At 42.7% G+C, this 20097-nt stretch overlaps 2 protein-coding genes across 10 annotated transcripts in view; one reads left to right on the top strand and one right to left on the bottom strand.

The window, feature by feature from the left end:
• CARMIL1 (capping protein regulator and myosin 1 linker 1) overlaps positions 1–20097 on the top strand; it is a 319172-nt gene that overhangs the window by 2055 nt on the left and 297020 nt on the right. For 6 of the 7 annotated variants that reach the window (XM_082346317.1, XM_082346318.1, XM_082346316.1 and 3 more), the window contains exon 2: positions 2649–2746. In XM_082346317.1, the coding sequence (XP_082202443.1) occupies positions 2649–2746 (98 nt within the window). Of the gene's footprint in view, positions 1–2646; positions 2747–20097 lie in introns of those variants that run through there. The other variant, XM_082346320.1, reaches the window with a different exon arrangement.
• The window catches only part of LOC309607620 (cytidine monophosphate-N-acetylneuraminic acid hydroxylase), a 246294-nt gene that overhangs the window by 166820 nt on the left and 59377 nt on the right, over positions 1–20097 (bottom strand). The gene's annotated exons all lie outside the window — the stretch shown is intronic.

Below are 20097 nucleotides of genomic sequence, written 5' to 3'. Positions count from 1 at the left end.
AGATGCCTCCAGAGGTCCTGAGAAAGAGAATTTAGGGGAGAGTTTGCCTCGCTGGCCAGGGGATAAGGATAACTAAAGAAGGTGGCAGAGTTTTTAATTAGTTGTTCTTGAGCCTGGTGGTGAAAAGTTTAGGTGATTACCCAAGAAAAAGGGCGATGAAGGATAGGATGGAAATAAGGTACCTGGTTTATATTGACGGTCCTCAAAATAAATCCTTTGGTATATTTTAAAAGTTGAATTTAACCCTTATCTAGAAATGGAATTTTTGTGTTTATCGAGTCCTGCCTATCTCACGTATCTTTCAAACAAGGGACAGATGTTTTTGTGATAGGCCCAATATGATTTTTCTGGGCCTTTAAATGGTCTAATTGGCCTGGGCTAGGGGAAATTCCTGCATCTGCTTTAGTCTCTAATTTCAAGTGCTTGCAGGAGTTCTGCTCTCATCAATTCAAAATGGCAACCATGTGAAAACCTCAGTATAGTCCCTGAAGCTAATCCCCCAAGGCATTTAAAAAATGTGTTGTGTATCTTTCTGATTATTAAAGTAATACAGGCTTTTTATTTAAAAAAATTAAATGCAGAGAAGAATGAGAATATATGTCACCCATGTTACCACTCCAAGATAGCTACTTTTGACCTATGGGTATATAACTTTCCCATCTTTTTCTTTGTGTATATATTCTTAAATCACTTTCAGATGCTCATTTCCCGCAGTTCTTTTTAGGGGAGGGACGAGTAGCCTGTACCCGTTTTGAGTTCTGATAAGATAGGAGCTGCCTAGAGAACTCCCCGTGCAGTGAGCTCCCCGACCTATCCCCCGCCCCCGCCAACATTCCACCTCATTGCTGTTCCCTGGGCAAACTGTACTTTCTCTTGTTCCCATGCCCTTCTCTTTGCTGGCACTGCCCTATCCTCCCCTCCTTCACTCTTCTTATCTGAGTGGCTCTAAACTCTTTGTGGTGGGTTTCCAATAAGAATATTTTGATCACCCCTTAATAAGTATATATTTATTTGTTAAGCTGCATGCATACTTCATTTACTGTGTGTAATCCAAAACATAAACTGCAACACGTTGCAAACAGAAGTAGAAATTCTGTTTTCTTCCTGTACCCCAATGGATTGTATTGTACACTGCGCTTTGGAAACCAGTGGTCTATTTCCTACTCCTTCAAGCTTCAGCTCAAGGGTCCCCTCCTCCCTGAAACCTTCATGTATCTTCTTGTCCATGATCTCATGGTAGTGAGTGCAGATTCATCTAGTGACATCAATCCATCTAGTGGCTTACAATCATCCACTAGATGGTAAGCACTTGTGGAAGGCAGGGGTCATCTCTAGCCCGGCATCTAGTAGAGTAGTTGGCACACTAGGTATATTTGTTGAATATATGAATAAACCAAAATGATTATAATACACAATTCAGAGTGGTGGGGGTATAAAGGAGTTTGCTGTGTTTTGAAGAAAGGTAGACTCTAACCAGCAGGAGAATAAGGAAAGTGCAGCCCAGGAAAGAGAATAATATATACAGGACCCTAGGGGTGTAAAGGGTGGAGAGGATAGAGATAATTGGGCGTGTGCTGAGAAGTTAAGCTGGAAGAGTGTGAAAGGCCTTGAGTGGCCTGCTGTAAGGTTTGGGTTAATGCAAAAATGACTGTGGCTCATAGAGCAAGAGGGACATGATCAGATCTGTGGCTTTGGAAGGGTCGCTTTAGTTCTGGGGGAGGTGTGGTACAGGGGGCTGACAGGTTGGAGGTGGTAGGCTTAGTCTCGGTGAGAGATTCTGAGGCCCTGAATGCAGGATCAAGCCCACGGGTCAGGAGCTGTTTAGGAGGTGGTCCTAGGAGAGTAGGTGACTGGCTCCCTGAGAGAATGGAGTTGGAGATAAACAAGATTTCTAGCTTCATTAAGGGCCAGAGGAGGAGCAGGGAAAATAGTGACTTTGATTTGGGACCTGTTCAGTTTGGGGTCCTCACGGGAGTCCCAGAAGGGCCTTCCCACTACCATCCAACTTTTCAAGTCTCCCCATCTCTCTCAGTTCCGCCTTTGACCACTCTTTGGGGATGTGGTGGTACTAAGATTTTGAAAGGACAGATGGCCAGGAGCACCCTGACTAAATTGTTTGGGCCGGTTCTGGTTCTTTGCCGTATTTCCCAACCTTCATGTCAAGGCACTCCTAGAAAATGATAATATGTATATGGCACGGTCATGAATACAGAGTCTGCTGGGGGCCAGAGGTAACCAGCCAAGGGATTTTATGAATTCCTGTTGTGCTTATGGTCTGCCTGCCTGCAATATAGTGCCTGCAATATAGTGCTCTATGCTACTGCCTGACCTTGCTTCTTTTTTTTTCTTTGTGTGTGCTTATCCTCTTTGCCCAGCAAGATTATATCATGCCTTGCATGGACTGGTATTATATCATATGCTTTTATATTTGCCTCAGCATCTGAGCACACGGTCCAAGGCACAAAGTAGGCGTTCATCAAATACTTGTTAACCAATAACTATCAGGCTTGTTAAAACAAGCAACAACAACAAACAAACAAAAGACAACAATAAAAAAAAAAACCAAAAATGCTCCTTCAGATGCTGTTCTCCCCAATGCTTTTCTCTTATTAATAAAAGAATATAACAAAATTATTCCTTTCTTTCAGAAAGCATAAAGGATGTTATTGGCAGAAAGATAAAGATTGCATTGAAGAAGAAAGTAAAGTTGGAAGTGAAGGGAGACAAAGTTGAAAACAAAGTGCTGGTAAGTATTAATGTTTTTCTTAAAAAAAAAAAGTTTGGAAGTAAAAATGTTTTCCCCTCTATTGTTTTGATTGCCTAATTTTCATGCAGCACTGGTTCTGTGTTTTATATTTTGTTCGAAAGTTCTGATGTGCATTTTGTCCTAGGTTAGTTGGAATATTTGTCCACTAAAAGTTAAAAGTAGGGTTAATTTAAATTTTAGAGACTGAAGTTTTCAAAAATTGTCTTTCTTAATGTTGTAAGAAGTCACCCGCATCTAGGTCATCTCCTAGAGACCGTTTTCAAGTTATTCAAAGTTGGATGTTAAAGGGAGCTTGCTTATTATCTTTGTTGTGGCTGATTATCTGATTTTATTTGTGAGGACTTGAGATGAATTTTTTAAACTCCTCCTATGTCAGTTTAATTATTAAATTTTCTCAAATGTTATATCCACAGCCATCTCGGGGTGATGGTCTGAGAAGGCGAAGAAAACATTTGTCTTTTTAAATTGGTTTTTGGTGTTTGGGAGGGAAATGCCAGCTCCTCCCTCTAGCTTGTGAGAAGAGTTGCTGGGGGGCTGAGGGATTGGCCCTTGTTGAGCACAGGATTGCTAGGGAGTTGTCAGTGCCTGAGCTGTACCTTTAGAGAGGTGAAAAGCCTTTTGTGGTGTTTTAGTGGTTTCTGTGTTGAAACTGTGGCAAACCTTAATTTAAGCTTAGGTAAATACACCTTGTTTGTGTTTTTGTTGGAGAGACTATTCGGTTTCATCTTTTTATCTTTTTATCATTAGAAAATTTTAAACATATGCAAAAGTAGAGAACAGTATATTGAACTTTGTTGTATACCTTTCATCCAGCTTCAACAGTTTTCAGCATTTTGACAATATTGTTTTATCTCATCACCGTTTCCCCCCACCTCACACTTCTGGAGTATTTTAAAATAAGTCCCAAGCATATGTCATTAAAAGAATATTTTTAATATTCTGTTTCTTCAGTTGAAGTTGCCACAGAATTTGAAGTATCTTTCTGATACCATCTGTCTTGAGAATCTTTTAAAATATCTGACTGCCCTGCCCTGTGGATGGAAGGATTGTGCTATTGATGGATGACTTCTGTTTCTCTGTGTACAAAGCAGGATGACAGAGAAATTGAAGTGGAAAAACTTGATTGAGTGACTTTTGCCCTGCAATGAAATGTGTTCACACAGACTGCATCATTAAGGTTATCAATAGCAGAAATGATTGGTGTCATCATTCTGCTTTATTTAGTTTTAATAAAGAGTAAGTTTCCTTAAAGTATGTTTTACTTATTGTTGTTCAGCCATAGGGTAGAGGTATATTTTGGCAGTGGTAGTGCAGAGAGAAGAAATTTTGTTTCTGCCATTTGTTGTTTTATACATTTACAGTAAATCTTCACAAGATGAATTCACCTTTATACAATTTAAATATCAAGTAGTTTTCCTGCAACAGTCTAACATGGTATGTGGTGTTATTTGGTATGGACACTATTCATCAGAGTATTATTCATAAACCCAGGCCATGAGTAAAATTTGCAAAGTTAAAAGTGCAAAGACAAATTTACATGTCCAGTGTAATAAAGTTAGCACCATTAAAGAATAGTTATGATTGGTACTTACTGTTAAGATGTTGTGGGGGGGGGCTCTTAACATCAGCTGGAGTTGATTAAGGTTGTAACCAAATTACAAATGTTATTTGAATTTAAGCATTTATCTCCCCAAATCTGGAATCTAAGCAGTTTCTAGTGGCTTGGGTAAACTTGTCTTGCCTGTTCCTTACTTGCAGGGGCAGGAATTGTTAATAAAAATATTCAAGCTTTGACAAGCTTCAGGTTTGAGCAGGATGGTCTATGAATTAACCTTCTTTAAGTTGTTGATTTTGGAGTTTCTGAATTCAGAGAAATTCAGTTACTTAAATTAAAACATTGGGAATCTCCTTATAATTTGCATTTCTGACTTTCTTTTGGCTGTCAGTTCAGTAAAATAGGGTATACCTGAATTGGCTTAAATCAGTATTTCTGTTCTGATTTTTATTTCTTGTTCCTTTTCTCCCAATGCCCCCCCCCCCTCTTAGTGTCCTTCCTTATAAAGCTGGGAGTGTGTTATATAGGACTTGGTTCCTTCTTTTCACACTTTGAGACTTTATGCTATTTCTAGCTTATCTTTTGTAGAGGGTTCATCTTCCTTCTCATGGTCATAAGAGCTAATGTTTATTCAGCAGGCTCTGTTAGACACTTGATTATGCATTGCCGTATTCGCTCCAGCAGCAGCCCTCTGAGGTAGGCACTATTTACATCTGTATTTGCGGAAACTGAGATTTGGAGAGGCTAAAGGAACTTGTTTCAGGTCATCCAGCTAATGAATGACAGAGCTGGGAGTTGAACCCAGATCTGTCTCACTCAGAGCCTATCCACTTCCCCATTATGCTCAACATAGAAAGAAAATATCCTTTGGCTTGTTGTTCAGTGGTTGCAAACTTTCAGGAAGATTTGGACTTTAGAAGGATTAGTGCTCCCTTGTGTGGATTTGACTGATTGATTGATAACATTATACATTGCTTGGTTCCACACTTGTTGAGCCTCTCCCATGTGCCAGATGTACAAGATGGACATAAATTCTGACTTCATGGGATCCAGAGCTCAGAGTCGAGTTGGGAGGTAAACATCTCTACAGGCAGTGCTTTGAGATGTGCTATAAGCAAGATGATTGGGGGCACATGGGAGGAACCCCTGACTCAGGCCTGAAGGTCAGGGAAGACTTCCAGAAGGAAGGCAAAGGTAAACTGACACCCAACGGATGAATAAGAGTTACTAAGGGAAGAGAGCAGAGGCATGTTATAGACAAAGGAAACAATATGCCTGGAAGCCAGAGAGAGCTTAGCATGTTAGAGGCAGACACTAAGTACAGCTGGAGCAAGGGATACGGCGTGGAGGATGGCTGGGTGTAAAGCTGATTCTTTTTCTTGCAATTGGGATCAGGTGAGAGTTGGGACTGGTTAAACAGGTCTCTTCCCACCGCCTGTTTCTAATGACCATCACATGAACTTCATCCTCCCCTCTTTTAGGGAGGCAGTAGGACTCAGCGGTTAAGGCCTTGGACCTTGCGTCATGCCTAGTTCACGTTGCAGCCTAGCCACTTCATAACGTTGTTCAGCCGCAATTCCTTTCTCTAATGAAACAGACCTGCTGTTTGTGTATGGTTTCTTTGTAGATTAACTGGGATGTATCTTAACAGTGCTTGGCACAATGCCTAGCACATGATGAAGACCCAGCAAATGATAAAGCGGAAGGAACCAAGGGTTGTGCCTTCTGTTTTTTCAGTGGCACAGAAAATGCCTATTCTTTCCATGCCCAAGTATTCACTGCCTTTATTGAGGGATTGAGCTTAGTTCACTATAAGGCCAATATTTATTCATAGTTTATGGTACCTTTTAAGCTGGCTGGAGTGCAACTGACGAGATCCCAAATTCCTAAGGTATGCGCTGGTCCAGTGAAATCAGAAATCGATGTTCGGGGGAAGAGTGTTCTCTGGTCAAACAAGTGTGACAGTCAAGTGGTAAACAAAGATGAACCAGCGTCTTTACTGCATGGCTTTGATTCAGAGCCTTTGGTACACCTTTGTGCGTAGTAGATTTCTCAGAATGAGCGGAAGTATACTGTCTTTCTCAAACTTACATGGCCAGAGACCCTACTGGCCATAGTTTGGGAAACTGGGATGGAACAGGTCCAAGCTGGTGCCTTTGGGAACAGTTAAAGGGAACATGGAACAGACTAGAACAGGCTCTCTGTCACTTGGAGTGTCCTCCTGGCGGACAGTTCTTTGGCCTGTACGTTTTTGGGATTTTTTTTTTTTTTTGGCCGTGCTGTTCGGCATGTGGGATCTTAGTTTCCCCAACCAGGGATCGAACCCGTGCCCCCTGCAGTGGGAGCACGGAGTCTTAACCACTGGACCACCAGGGAAGTCCCTGGCCTGTACTTTTTATCTAAGTGGTGGGCAGGTCTGCCGCAAGCCACACACTGGCACCATGTCGTCTTTTGCTGTACTACCTTTCTCTGTTGTCTTTAGGTGATGTCATCGGGAAGAGATTCTGTGTTCCCTGGACTCTTAGTCCCTCCCATTTGCTACTTGAATCTCTACCCAAGTTTTGTAGTACCTGGACTTTTTGAAGTGTAATTTAATTTACACATTTTTTTCCCATTAAACTTTGCATTTTTAGGTAATTGTAGGTTTACCTGCAGTTATAAGAAGTAATGCAGAGAGATCCTCTGTACCCTATATCCAGTCTCCTCTATCTGGCAAAATTGTGGGACATGACCACAGTCAAGATGTTGACACTGATACCGGAAAATGCAGAACATTTCCACCACCATAGAGATCCCTCACATTGCCTTTCAGGGCCACACCCCCACACCCGCCACTTCTCTGACTGCTGGTGGCCCCTGATCTGTTCTCCACTTCCATAATTTTGTCGCTTCAAAAATGTTGGATAGTGTAATCACACAGTATGTGTGCCTTTTTGGGATTGGCTCTTTTCGCTTCTGATAATTCCCTGGACATTCATCCAAGTTGTGTGTATCCATCGTTCCTTTTTAGTTGTTGTCTCTGAGGCGTATTCCATGGTATGGATGTACCACACTTCGTTCACCCACTGTTCACCCACTGACAGACTTGTAAGTTGTTTCCAGTTTGGGGCTCTTAGGAATAAAACCGATATAAACATTTGTTTATAGATTTTGGTGTGAAAATAAGTCTCCATTTCTCCCTTTGAAATGCCAAAGAGTATAATTGTGGGTTTGTATAGAAATTGCCTTTTTTTTTTTTTTTAGAAGCTGTCGTTTTCCATTTTCCAGAATGGCTGAGTCATTGTGTAGTCCTACCAGCAATGCATGTGTGATCCAGGCAGTTTGGTATTGCCTGGCCTTTTTTTTTTTTTTGAGGACTAATGGTTGAAAGAAAAATGTTGTCGGGGGAAAGCAAGGTCCCCCACCCACGCTCCTGCTGTTGGTCGTCTGCGGGAGAGGAATGTGTGTCTCGCTCCAGAATGGTGCCTCTGAAGTGTGTGGAAGATCCGTTCCTGGTCTCAGCTTTGTTTTTCCTGTTTCACTTTGGAATTTGGGTTTGATCATCTTTGCCAACCCCTTGTTCTTCCACATCCCTCTTAAAATGGGGCAGAAGCAGGACTCCCTTTCTTATTAGACTGAGTATGTCGAGGAATGGCATGGAAATGTAACCATGTCAGTTTGTTCACCTGTTCCCTTGAAAACACTTCATCCGTCGTTCATTTATTTTCTTTTGAAAAGTTAACCTGAATCTCTTTAATGTATTTTCTCTTGTTTGGCTATTTATTTATAACTTTTGAGCATCTGGATTTGGCTTGATTGGAATAACTAAGTTAACTTTAAGACGAGGAAAAGTAAAAGGACGTTATTTGGGGTAACATGTAGCCTTAAAATATTTTGGTGGCAGTGCTGTCTTTCATTAAAATATAAACTCCTACCTGTTTATTTTTTAAAAATGCATTAAAAAGGGAATATCTCTCACCTAAAAGTTTTGTAAGCATCTGGCCCACATAATCAGGAATTAGTTTAAACCTCAGTCTCTGATACAGAAAGCATTGTTCTTTTACACGAGGCCATGCTCATTTTTTGTGGCTAGTCTGTTTAATATTTTCCTAATTCCCCTGTCTCTAATACCTAACTTGATTCAGCAGCACGACCCATGGCATAGTCACTTCTCAGACAAATATTCACTCTGGAAATTACGTTTTGCAGCTACTTTCAGGTGACATCAACCTTAGCCGATGGTTTCCAGACTTTTTTTTTTTTGAAATCAGTTGTACCCTTTTAAAACACATAATTTGGGGCTTCCCTGGTGGCGCAGTGGTTGAGAATCTGCCTGCCAATGCAGGGGACACGGGTTCGAGCCCTGGTCTGGGAAGATCCCACATGCCACGGAGCAACTAGGCCCATGAGCCACAACTACTGAGCCTGTGCGTCTGGAGCCTGTGCCCCGCAACAAGAGAGGTCGCGACAGTGAAAGGCCCGCGCACCGCGATGAAGAGTGGTCCCTGCTTGCCACAACTAGAGAAAGCCCTCGCATAGAAATGAAGACCCAACACAGCCAAAAATAAATAAATAAAACACATAATTTTCCATGGGACCAATAAAATAGTGCTATTTTAGGAGTGTAAGTGTGTTTTGCAAGTTTATAGTTAAAATCCAAAATACTAGTATAAACCCAATCAGTGATTTGTGTGAGGCTGTTTTGATGAACATAACTTAGAAATAGAGGGGAGATTGGATTTTGTTTTGGCTCCTTAGTATAGAAAGACTCCCTATTTACCCTTTAAGTAGTACAAATTTCACAGTTTTTAAAATAGCTACTTTTGCAATCTCAGGATGCTTTCCAAGGAAATGGAGATGTCAGGAGACACTTTATCCTGAGTTCTGCACAAACGTGGGGTATCCTGACAGCGAAGCTTACCTCATTGTTTATCTCCAATAAGTTAAATTTGGTGTAACAGCAAATCATGTGTTTGTGTTTTATCCCAGCAGTTAAAATAGAAGTGAGAATGAAATTCACATCAGATGTTTGTAGATTGCAGCGGCTTCTGAAGAATGCTATTGGAAAATCGTTGTTCTAGGCCTCCGGGTTTACTTCCCTCTGCAGGAGGCTCTTGTACCAGTTGTTGGGTAATTTGAACAGTTCTCTTTGTGGAACTTTAGGAGCCTCAACTTTTAAGGATCACTTACAATTCAGTGCATAGGTAATTTTCAAAGCACCTGGGTGAAGTTACATGACTAGAAAATTGAGCTTTAGAAAACAGCAACAACATTGAAACAATCTTCAGGAGTAGGTATCAGAGAGCACACATTGTTGCCAAGGGTCCTGCAAAAGTTCTGGGAAACTCAAAATAAAATAATCCGCATTTGAGTGCTTCAGAATTTACCCCAACTCAGACCTGGAGTCAGCCCCCGCTGATCTCTGGGTAGGGGTTGGAGGCAGGCTATGGCTCTGGGCACATGTTTCCAGGAGACAGTTCTGGCCAACTTGAACTTGTTACCTGAGCTGCATTTACATTCTACTTTCTCATCTGCATCTGCCCCAGTTTCTTTTGTAGTTGGGTTAGGTGAGTCAAATGACCTTGGGCAAGAAGCTGTTGAACATACACCAGCCTTGGTATAACTTTTCATGGTTCTTAAAAAGATACTCTTTTGCAGCCTCTGGGATTTAGGCACCCTGGGAAGGGGCATTTAGGTACACCCTGGGGGAGGAGAGGGAGTATTCGAGTCTTGTGAAGGGGGCATTGTGGACAAGGAGGAGCCGGGAAATCTAACTAGAGTATGCCATGAATTGGAAGAACTCATTTTCCATAGTTGTAAAATAGAGAAAACAAAACAGAAAGGCTTTAGTGAAAGGTTACGGTAACACCTTTATGTTTCATTTCATTAGAAATGCTGTTAATATCTATTGTTAAAGTAGATTGAAAATGCAACTAAAATCTGATGAAGGATAGAACTCTTCCCCTTTCTAAAAAGCTTGTTGTCTTTGAACAGAATACAAAGATTTGGATTGGTATATATGGGGCCTATTGTTGTCTAAATCTTCCTGTGCCCTATTACACTTTCTCTCTCCCTCTCTCTCTTCCTCTGTTTCTCCCTCTCTCTCTCTCTCTCTCTCTTTCTCCAACTCTTTGAGAAAAGAGGGGTAAAATAAAGGGAGGAAAGAAGGATGCTTGGGGTGGGTGTGTGTGTGTGTGTGTGTGTGTGTGTGTGTTTACATAAAAGTCTGTTCACTTTCACCCATTGGGTCCTTTCCTTCATCTTGGTTGTTTGGGAGAGAATTTTTCTTTTTTGAAAACATTATCTCTCGATGAACCTTGGCCAGCAGGTATCTTTGTCTCTCTAGACACGCTGGGTGCACAGCAAGTCCTCTTAGAAGTAGAAGCAGGGCTGTACAAATGCCCTGAACTGTGCTTAGAGCATCTCCAGCCTGTGGCAAAGGTTTGAGATGAATGTGCTGAGTTCCCACTAAGGAGGCAGGTGTGTCCATTCCTACTGATCCCTGGGCTTTGGGGTCTCAGGAGACATTTACGGGCATTGACTGTGATGAGTAGGCGTGTCCTCCAGACGGGATCTGGTGTGGACAGATTGGCTTAAGCTGACTCTGGGGAAGTTTCTTCAGACCTGGCCCCTCTTGATTGCTGCCCGGAAGATCTTGAGGCTGGAGGACTCTTGGTAGCCATCTAACCATGCACCCTAGCCTATGAGAAGTTGCTTCTGTAGCATCCCTGATAGCTGAGTATCCACTTTCTGCTTCAGTGTTCATGGTGATGGGAAAAGCAAGAATCCCAGAAAGCCCTTTCTTAGTTCAGGCTGGAACCTGCTTCTCAGTAACTTGTCTGAATTCACTGTAACGTAGTCTGCTGGAACATCACAGGACAATTTTGCTCCCTCCTACATGAGTGCGGGTCAGGTATTTGAAGACAGTTATGTTTTTCCTTGGTCTTTTAGTCCTCAGGCGAAATATGCTCACTTCCTACAAATCTTAATCCTTGGAGGACATTGCTTTCAAACTTTCCACTGTTCTGATCGCCTTGCTTTGGACTCATCCTACTTTACCAGTGAGCCTTTTAAGCTGTAGGTGTTTTGGGATCACAAATGTTTGGCAAACACTGTTAAAACTGAATTAAACAGACTTTCTCAGAGTCTTTAATGGGCTTTTGTGGATTGTGCCTCTTGAAGGGGGGAATGCAGTGTGTGGCATCACAGAATCTGTTCTCCAGACTCTGTAGGAAACATTGGTGTGGGTGCAGTCGGCCAAGTGAAGAGTACCAGCTGCACATTGCTTTGGCCAAGTAAAAGTTTTCTTGTTGTTTTTAAAAGTTTGAAAGTATATCTATGCTATTTGCATTACTAAAAAGTTATAAAATATAAGATAGCAAAACTGAAGCATCACCTAGTCCTATCAATTTGGATGTAATCATTGGAAAAAATTTTTCTATGTTAACATACATGAACTATATGATCTGTTTTTTTTTAAAATTAATTAATTAATTAATTAACTTTTGTCTGTGTTGGGTCTTCGTTTCTGTGCGAGGGCTTTCTCTAGTTGCGGCAAGTGGGGGCCACTCTTCATCGCGGTGCGCGGGCCTCTCACTGTGGTGGCCTCTCCTGTTGCGGAGCACAGGCTCCAGACGCGCAGGCTCAGTAGTTGTGGCTCACGGGCTTAGTTGCTCCGCGGCATGTGGGATCTTCCCAGACCAGGGCTCGAACCCGTGTCCCCTGCATTGGCAGGCAGATTCTTAACCACTGCGCCACCAGGGAAGCCCCTATGATCTGTTTTTAAAATGGAATCCTGAATCCTATTTTGTAACCTACTTTTAAATTTTACTTTTTGAAGTCAAAGCTTTCCATGACAATTATATATATATTATATATATAATATATATATTATATATAATACACATATATTATATATAATATATATAAAATGTTTTGAATTTCTGCCTGGCACTCTATTAGCCCACTTGAGAGGTATACCATAATTTATCTAACACTTATAATGAGATAGTTAGGTTGCTTCCAGTATTTTGCCTTATAAGTGACACATCCTCACTTTTATTTTTCTTGGATAAATTCCTGGCAGTGGAATTGCTGCCTGACAGACTTTTTAAAGGATGTATTTTTCACCTGATTGTTATTCAGGAAGTCTCAATAGAGAATAATTCCCCCACCTCATTAATTTTATTGTCTTTAGAAAGGTCTGCTTAGCAGAATGGCTGGTTCTCTTTTTTCAGGTCCTTATATTTCTTAGGCAAGGACTCCTTGGACCCTAGCTCCCGAGAAAAACTTTTTCCTTGCAGTTTAGGGCCCTTTTAAGTCTGCCTGGGTGGATGCGTCATTGTCTTCTACTGGAGTATGTTTGCAGGCAAGGAGTCCTGTGGCTCTGGTGTTTGCTGGTGGGTTCTGGAGTCCCAGGTCTTGCTTGGCCCTGGCTTCTACTGAATCAGCCACAGCTTTTTCTTGGCTGAACCGCAGCTCGATGTGAGACTGCATTATACAATTTAGATCTTTGGTCTTTGCTCTGGTCTCAAGACTTTCTTACCTTGGGTCCTTGAGGCTCTGATAAATGGTAGCTGAGCAGATTTGCAACTGATAAGGCCCATGGCGCTTTCATTGGATGAAACGTAGCTAAGAAGAACCCTAAACCAAGATGCATGTACAGCTCATCTGGTGTCTTAGAAGATATTTTAGTATCATAAGGAAAGGAGACATTGCTTTTTCTCTCAGGCAGTTCTGAAGGCACTTGACTTCACCTGTGTAGCTAACATCCATCTCTTAAGTGGCATGGTCCTTCCCCACCCCACCTGCACCTGCAGAGTAGTTCTTGCTTCTCTTCCTACTACCTCACCCTTTCCCTGTCTCCCCACCCCTGAGGGGGTGTGTCCGGGTCACGAGGACCCTGGGGCTCTGCTCCCACGAGCAGCTGCTCCTGGAGCCCCATGTTCCTTGGTGAGACCCTCGAGTGTTCAGCCTGCATTTCTCTCCTTTCAGTGCTGCCCTGGGGTACCATGTTGCCTGTGGTTATCTTTCTTTCCAAGACTGGCAGGTGGGATGAGGTTCCTCAGGGAACCTCTTATGCTTATCAGAAAACAAGCACATAGGACCCCTTCCATTTTCAGAGTTACATGCTCAGTCCCAGTGTGGAAGAGACAAGGGAAAAAATAGAACCAGAAGTGGGGAAGTTACTGAGATTTCCAAAGTCTTGCAAAGTCTCTTTTAAGACAGTTTCTCTGCAGTTTGGTTCCTGACTCCCAGGCCTAAGGGGCCCAGCAAAACTCTCTTGTTGAATCTGAGCTAAAATATGGCTAGTGAAGTAAGTCCAGGCTGGTTGGTTAGGTGTTACCAGTGGGCATTTTCGGTTTCCTGAATTCATCTGTCTGAAATCGGTTGTCACTAGCAACCCAAAGAAGATCGGATCATCCCTCCTAGGCATGAGAATGAAACCGAGACCTGGAGAGAAGTACTTGTGGTTCTTGGACAGATCAGTTTGGCGCTTGGAACATTTCAGCCCTTTTTCCTTTAGGTCTCCATGAGCCAGTTTCTATTTTTTGCCTGCATCCTTGGGGTAGCAAAAATGTTGCAGTCTGGGGAAACTTTTTGTACAACTTAGTTCACTGAATCACAGGCACTGCCTGTGCTGATGGAAATCAAAACCAGCCTGCAGAGAAAGGCTGAGTTCCTGCGGCACTTGGCTTGTGTCTCCATTTCAATCTCCTGGGCAACCTGCTCCGTATCAGAACTTTTACCCCCTCAAAATTCATCGTTGGTGAATTAACTGTGAAGTTCTGTTTCCGTTTCAACAGTTCTCTCTAGAAGAAAAACTTTTGAAGCTCCAATAGCCCTTAACCCTCCATCAGTTTTACACTCCTCTAAGTGGTCTCTGCGAGGAACATGGTAGGTCGTCTCTGTCAATATTTCTCTCTTTCTCCACAAGGCCTGGATGCAAGAAGTCGGTCCAATCCTTCCTGTCTAGTGTTGCTTCTTAACAAAGCAACTGGAGCAAAGGAGAGGCTGTTAGCACTTTGTCACTTAGAGTTTCTTAAGCATCCTTCCGTTTGTGAGTTCTCACTGCAGAGACTTAATGAAGCATCTGTCTTTACATCAGATACGCTCAGGTTGTCCGTGGAACTGAACAAGTGTTGTCAGCAATGCTGTGTGTGCAGGAAGCCTTCATACTCGGGTCCTTTTTGGCAGGCTCTGTGTTCTCTGGGAATAGACAGTTTCTCTACCCATCGGAGTAGGGCTCCATACTTTCATATTCTGGAGAGTGATGCTTGTGGTATATAGTTAGCCTGAAATTCAGGGATGGCGTTTTTCTTCTTTTTAAATATCTTTGCAGACATTTTATACTTCCCACTCTCTTAGTGGCTTCCTCTGTGTTATGGGATCAGTCTGCCTGGGTTAGAATCCTAAAACTACTAACTATGGGCAAGTTATTTAACCTCTCGGTGCCTCACTTTTTTCATCCATAGAATGGGTATAATAATAGAACCTACCTTTAGACTTGTTTTGAAAATTAAATGAGACATTCCATATAAAATATTTTAAGTAGTGTCTGGCATAGAGTAAGCCCTCAAGTCTTAGCTATGGTTACTGTTGCGAGGGGTATTGCAGTGAACTGTGCTAAATGCTCTGATATGAGAATCTGATTATGTATCCATAGTCATAGATTACTTGGATATATATTATCTAAATATCCCCAAAGAAATACTTCTTTTCTTTTTTTAAAACTAAATTTATTTATTTATTTTTGGCTGTGTTGGGTCCTCATTGCTGGGCGCGGGCTTTCCTTAGTTGCGGGGAGCGGGGGGCTACTCTTCATTGCGGTATGCGGGCTTCTCGTTGCAGTGGTTTCTCTTGTCGCGGAGCACGGGCTCTAGGCGCACCGGCTTCAGTAGTTGCGGCACACAGGCTCAGTAGTTGTGGCTTGCGCTCTAGAGCGTAGGCTCAGTAGTTGTGGCGCACAGGCTTAGTTGCTCCGCGGCATGTGGGATCTTCTGGACCAGGGATCAAACCCATGTCCCCTGCATTGGCAGGCGGATTCTTAACCACTGCGCCACCAGGGAAGTCCCCAGAGAAGTACTTCTACTTTGCATCTTTTCCTGGCTCTGTGCAAGATACCTGTTTTGATGTTTGCTCTGCTCAGAGCTCTTGAAGCCAGTATCGGCTGTCTCCACAAATGGGTTTAAGATTTTTTTCACTCTGCTGGTCTTAAAGAGGGTACGTGGATTTCGAAAAAAAATCTTTCTTTAAGAAAGGGTTTAGGTATGTACATTGTTGAGATGTATGTCTCTGAAGACAGGACTGTCCATTTTCTGTGGGTACATTTATGCCTCCTTTTCCCTGCAGATCCCGATGTATTCAGAAATATACTTGAGTTCCTCTTTCACTTTCAAGTCAGATCTCAAAAAAGCCAAAAATCAGTAGTTGGCCCCTGTTCATCCTCGTGGGGCTCCCACGGGCCCTGCCACCTGTTCGTGGTACCTCACTCAGATTGCTTCCTCTTGGGTTTCGGTTATGATGGCTCTTGTTTGATGCTAGGGGCTTTATTTGGGTTCATGGGCTCGTGTAGCTCTGCTTTTCCACCATTGAGGACTCCTGGCCATGCTGGATTCTCACTTTCTAAATAAGCGTTAGACCAACGTTTCTTAGCCGCAGCACTGCTATTGATTTTGCACCCAATAATTCTTTGCTGTTAGGGGCTGCCTGTGCGTCACTGGGTATTTTACTAGCATCCCTGCCTCTACTCACTGGACGCCAGCAGCAGCCTTCCCTTCTCCCGGTTCTGACAAATACAAATGTTTCCAGACATTGTCAGATGTTCTCTGGGTGGCAGAATTGCCCCCAGTTGAGAACCACTGGTTTAGATCAGCGGGTCCCCAAATGTCAGAGAACAAATGCATACTTTGTCATACTTAGCTTATAAAGTTATATTGAAGGCTGAAAATGTATGTTCTGTAATATAGCTTTGGTTAATTTAATTACAAATCCATAGGCACTTTAAAATACTTATTTTTGAAGTACTTAGATCTCTATATCTGTATATAACAAAAATAACAGATGGCACCAAACAGAAGTTTGTCTTGTTTTAAGATACCTAATCTTAAAACCATTGATTTGGCCAGTGGTTCTCAGTGTGCGGTCCTGAGAACAGCAACTTTAGCATCACCTGGGAACCTGTTAGAAATGCAAATTCATAGGCATCACATCCGGAGCTACTGGGAATAGGGCCTGGCAATCCGTTTTAACAAGCCCTTCAGGTGATTCTGATGCACGCTGAAATTTGAGAAACACTGGGTTAGAGTCTTAAGTAAGCTCCAACTAGATACCTGTAGGATAAGCCTTACTGAGGAATAATCATAACCCACCATATACAGAACTTTGAAATCTGCTTAGGGGAATGTCTTTTACTAGGCAGGTCATGCTAGGTGTCTGCTGGTCATATTGGTCCCCTCTGAGAGTCTGTCACATCCACAGCTTCCTTTTGGGGGTTTCCTTTCCTCAGCATCTCTGAACTAGGGTTGGTTGTGACCGCCGAGATAAGCCTCTGTGGGCCACCCAACAGCCTATATACCTCCCAGCTCTGCCCCACAGGGCCGATCTGTATGGAACAGGGATTCTTCCTCTTGGGAGTCTGAGACATGGAGAGAGACGCGGAAGAAAGTAGAAGGCACGAGGCAGTAAAAGCCCCGGTACAAGCAGAAGCCACGGAGCGTGAAGAGGCTGTTGATAAGCCAGTTGTGGTAAGAACAGTGGGAAGAGGGTGACAGAGCCCTGGATGGCTGCTGTTGAAGGATGATTCCAAAAGTTGAGTGAATCAGACTATTGACCGTCTCTTGGAAGAGTATTTTTCAGTTTTCTAGGAGGGTCAGCAGCTGGGCAGCTGCTGATAGGGATTCCAGCCTTGCTTACTCCTCTAGGTATCCTCACGGTAGACCATCATTCACCGAGTTGGCTTCAGTGTATGTCTATTCTTTGCCACCTGAATGGGCCCAACAGATCCATACTTAGATTGGAAGACCAGGTGGTCTCTGCAGACTGGCTTCGTGGCACGCTGCTTCCTTAAAGCAGAGACTCTCAGGCTGTCTGAGCCTCAGAAGCACCTGGGTAGCCCCGCCTCTTTATTTAAAAACACTCTCAGAGGCAACTGAAGTTAACATTACAGGAAAGAATGGGCAGTGGACGCTGTTCGTTTCAGCATGTTATATTGACTTGCCCCAAAGAAACCTGCGTAGAGCACATTTCAGGAAACCTCAAGCCGGGCTTCACTTCCTTAGAGCAGACCAAAGAGGCCAACTCACCGTAGTCATTCCAAGGATCTATTGCTTTGACTCCAATAACATTTTCTCTTAGTATTTCCTGTGAAGGGATCTCAGTACCATCTCTTTTGAGGGATGTGCTAAGAGTTAGACCCTTAAAACAAACAAACAAGCAAACAAAAAACCAGTGGAAATACCAGCAGTAGAATGTTGAAATTAACCTTGTGAATCATTTTCTAAAAATTCAGTGGGCCTACAGAAATTTCTTTCCGGTTTGCACTATTGACATCAACCCTGTATAGTTCATTAGTACCTCCCTCATCCCTGCAGTCATCCTTCCCTCCCTCTCTTTCCCATTAAAACCTGGGAAAGAATATGAATACCTTCATGTAGCAAATCTATTGGATTCCTTCACACAAATCCCTCTGGAGAGGAGTGAGTGGAGATACAGTATATTTTACATTGTTGTTTGGAAAGTTGGCTGAGTTCCAATAGGGTAATAGAGTCTGGGAATGTTGGGCCAGTGCTTATTTTCAAGTCCTGCTTAAAAGATTTGGGGCCCGACGAAGAACATAATCAGAATTCTCTTATTCTCAAATTAGTATCCTTGAGGAGACTGTCAACTACTCCAGAGCCTCGGGCTATTTCCTTATTGTACTTGTGTACCAAGCCCCCCAGCCCTAGTAGTGATCTTTTCGTGGTAGACACAGAATAGTTGCCTAGTAAAGGACCCAGGCCTGGAGTACAAATTTCAAGCCCAAACTGGTTTCTCAGGGACCTGGTAAGTCTCTTTGCTCAGCAGCCTTATGTGACATAGTGCATCTTTAATTTAGCCCTGTGCGGGATACAGGGACCAGTAACAGTGAAGCAGTAAGTGGGGGGGAATGTCCAGCTGCAGACCCTTGGTCTGGACTCTACTTTGGTCAGAATGATGAGTGCAGTCAACAAAGCCATGAAGTGCTCCCTGACTAGTTCACTTGAGCTCTGCTTCCCATTACGCCCAGTTCCTTACCCAGGAGATTAAGGGATGCTTCAAAAGAAAGGTGGTCACGTCTCCCTGTTGTGGTACTGTGCAGTGTTTGTGCCACTGTCTCAGGAATGTGAACCTTTGTGCAAATGAGTCACTTCTCTTGTTTCCCTTCCTGCATATCATGTCAGAGAGAGTGATTTATTTCCTGTTTGTGAAGGCTTGGTTTCATCAATTACATGGGAGAGAAATTGGATGTACTTTGAACTTTTTGCTGGTTACTGGCTTCTCCTTTGCCTGGAAAGATAGTCTTTCTTTCCATCATGAGAGTTATGCCGATTCAATGAAAGGATTTTTCTTAGGCTTTCAGAGATGACACTTCATTGCTTTTGTGTGATAAAATTATAATGTGTGATTTTATTATTTTTAAACAAGTAGAACTGACATCTGAAAGTTCACCTACAGTTGTTGGAAAAGCCAAGAAAGCATCTCATTTCCTATTGGTTCCACTAGCAACCCATTTTAACATATAAACCTTGTGTAGCTCCAAGCCTGTGTTTCCTAAATTGGAGAAGAGATCCTGATCCCAAGATATGAACAAGATGTGCTGGCGGCAAAGTGCTCCTGCCCAAGGACTTTGACCCTGTGTTTCCCAAACCTAAACAGCTTTCTCCTTTCTCTATTCTCAGAACCTTTAGCATTCTTACTTAATATACATTGTACATGTCATAAAGCACCGGTTAACACCTCATAGGGCACCAGGGTTCCAAGGAACTCAGAGAAAGGCTGACAACTTATTTATTTCAGTGTTTTATCTTTTACACAAAGGACCTATATATTAGAATTCGCATATCCGTTTGGACTGTTGTCGTTATCTGCTTCTGATGCTTTACAAATTAGCCAATTGGAAAAAAAAAATATGTCAAGAAGACACATTCGTCCATCCTATTTTTAGGAAGATTATTGAAATGTTTCATTTATCAAATAATTATTGCATGCCATCTGTGAGTAAAGGAACTCTGGAAGGAAGAAGGCAGTGCCTTGGGAATTGATTGAGTTAAAGTCAAAGAAGAAACCTTTTTTTCAGGAATCTCTTCCATTGGGTCTGATCTGAGGAAGAGAAGTTGGGTTGGATGTCAGTCTGCTTATTATAAATGTTCAGGGTAATTTCAGAATACTCTGCTTTGAAACAAGTTTTGAGGAACGGGACGGGGAGAGTTTCCTTCCCTACACTAGTCTCACAGGTTGTGTGCAGTTTATATTACGAGTTCCCTTCTTGCAGTGCTGAGCAGCACTCACACGTGGCAGGGGCCGTCACAGAGAAGAGGGCGTGGATTTATTGTCTGTAGTCCCCAACTGGGGGCAATGGATAAAAACTACCAGGGCCTGAGGATTGTCTTGAAACTCAAAATCTCCCCAACAGCCAGAGCTGTCCAGTAATAGAATTTGCTGATTTGTGTGGAGGGTGGAATCTTGAGTTCCCTGGAACTGGACAAGTTCAAGTGTGGATTGCTTGACCTCATAACTGGGATGTCCTAAAGGACATTCAGGTAGGAAAATGCATCCT

The sequence above is a fragment of the Balaenoptera borealis genome, assembly GCF_965194805.1.
Source record: "Balaenoptera borealis genome assembly, chromosome: 12".
NCBI classification, from domain to species: Eukaryota; Metazoa; Chordata; class Mammalia; order Artiodactyla; family Balaenopteridae; genus Balaenoptera; species Balaenoptera borealis.
The sequence above is the reverse complement of the archived record's forward strand: the minus strand, read 5'-3'. Positions and strand labels throughout refer to the sequence as shown.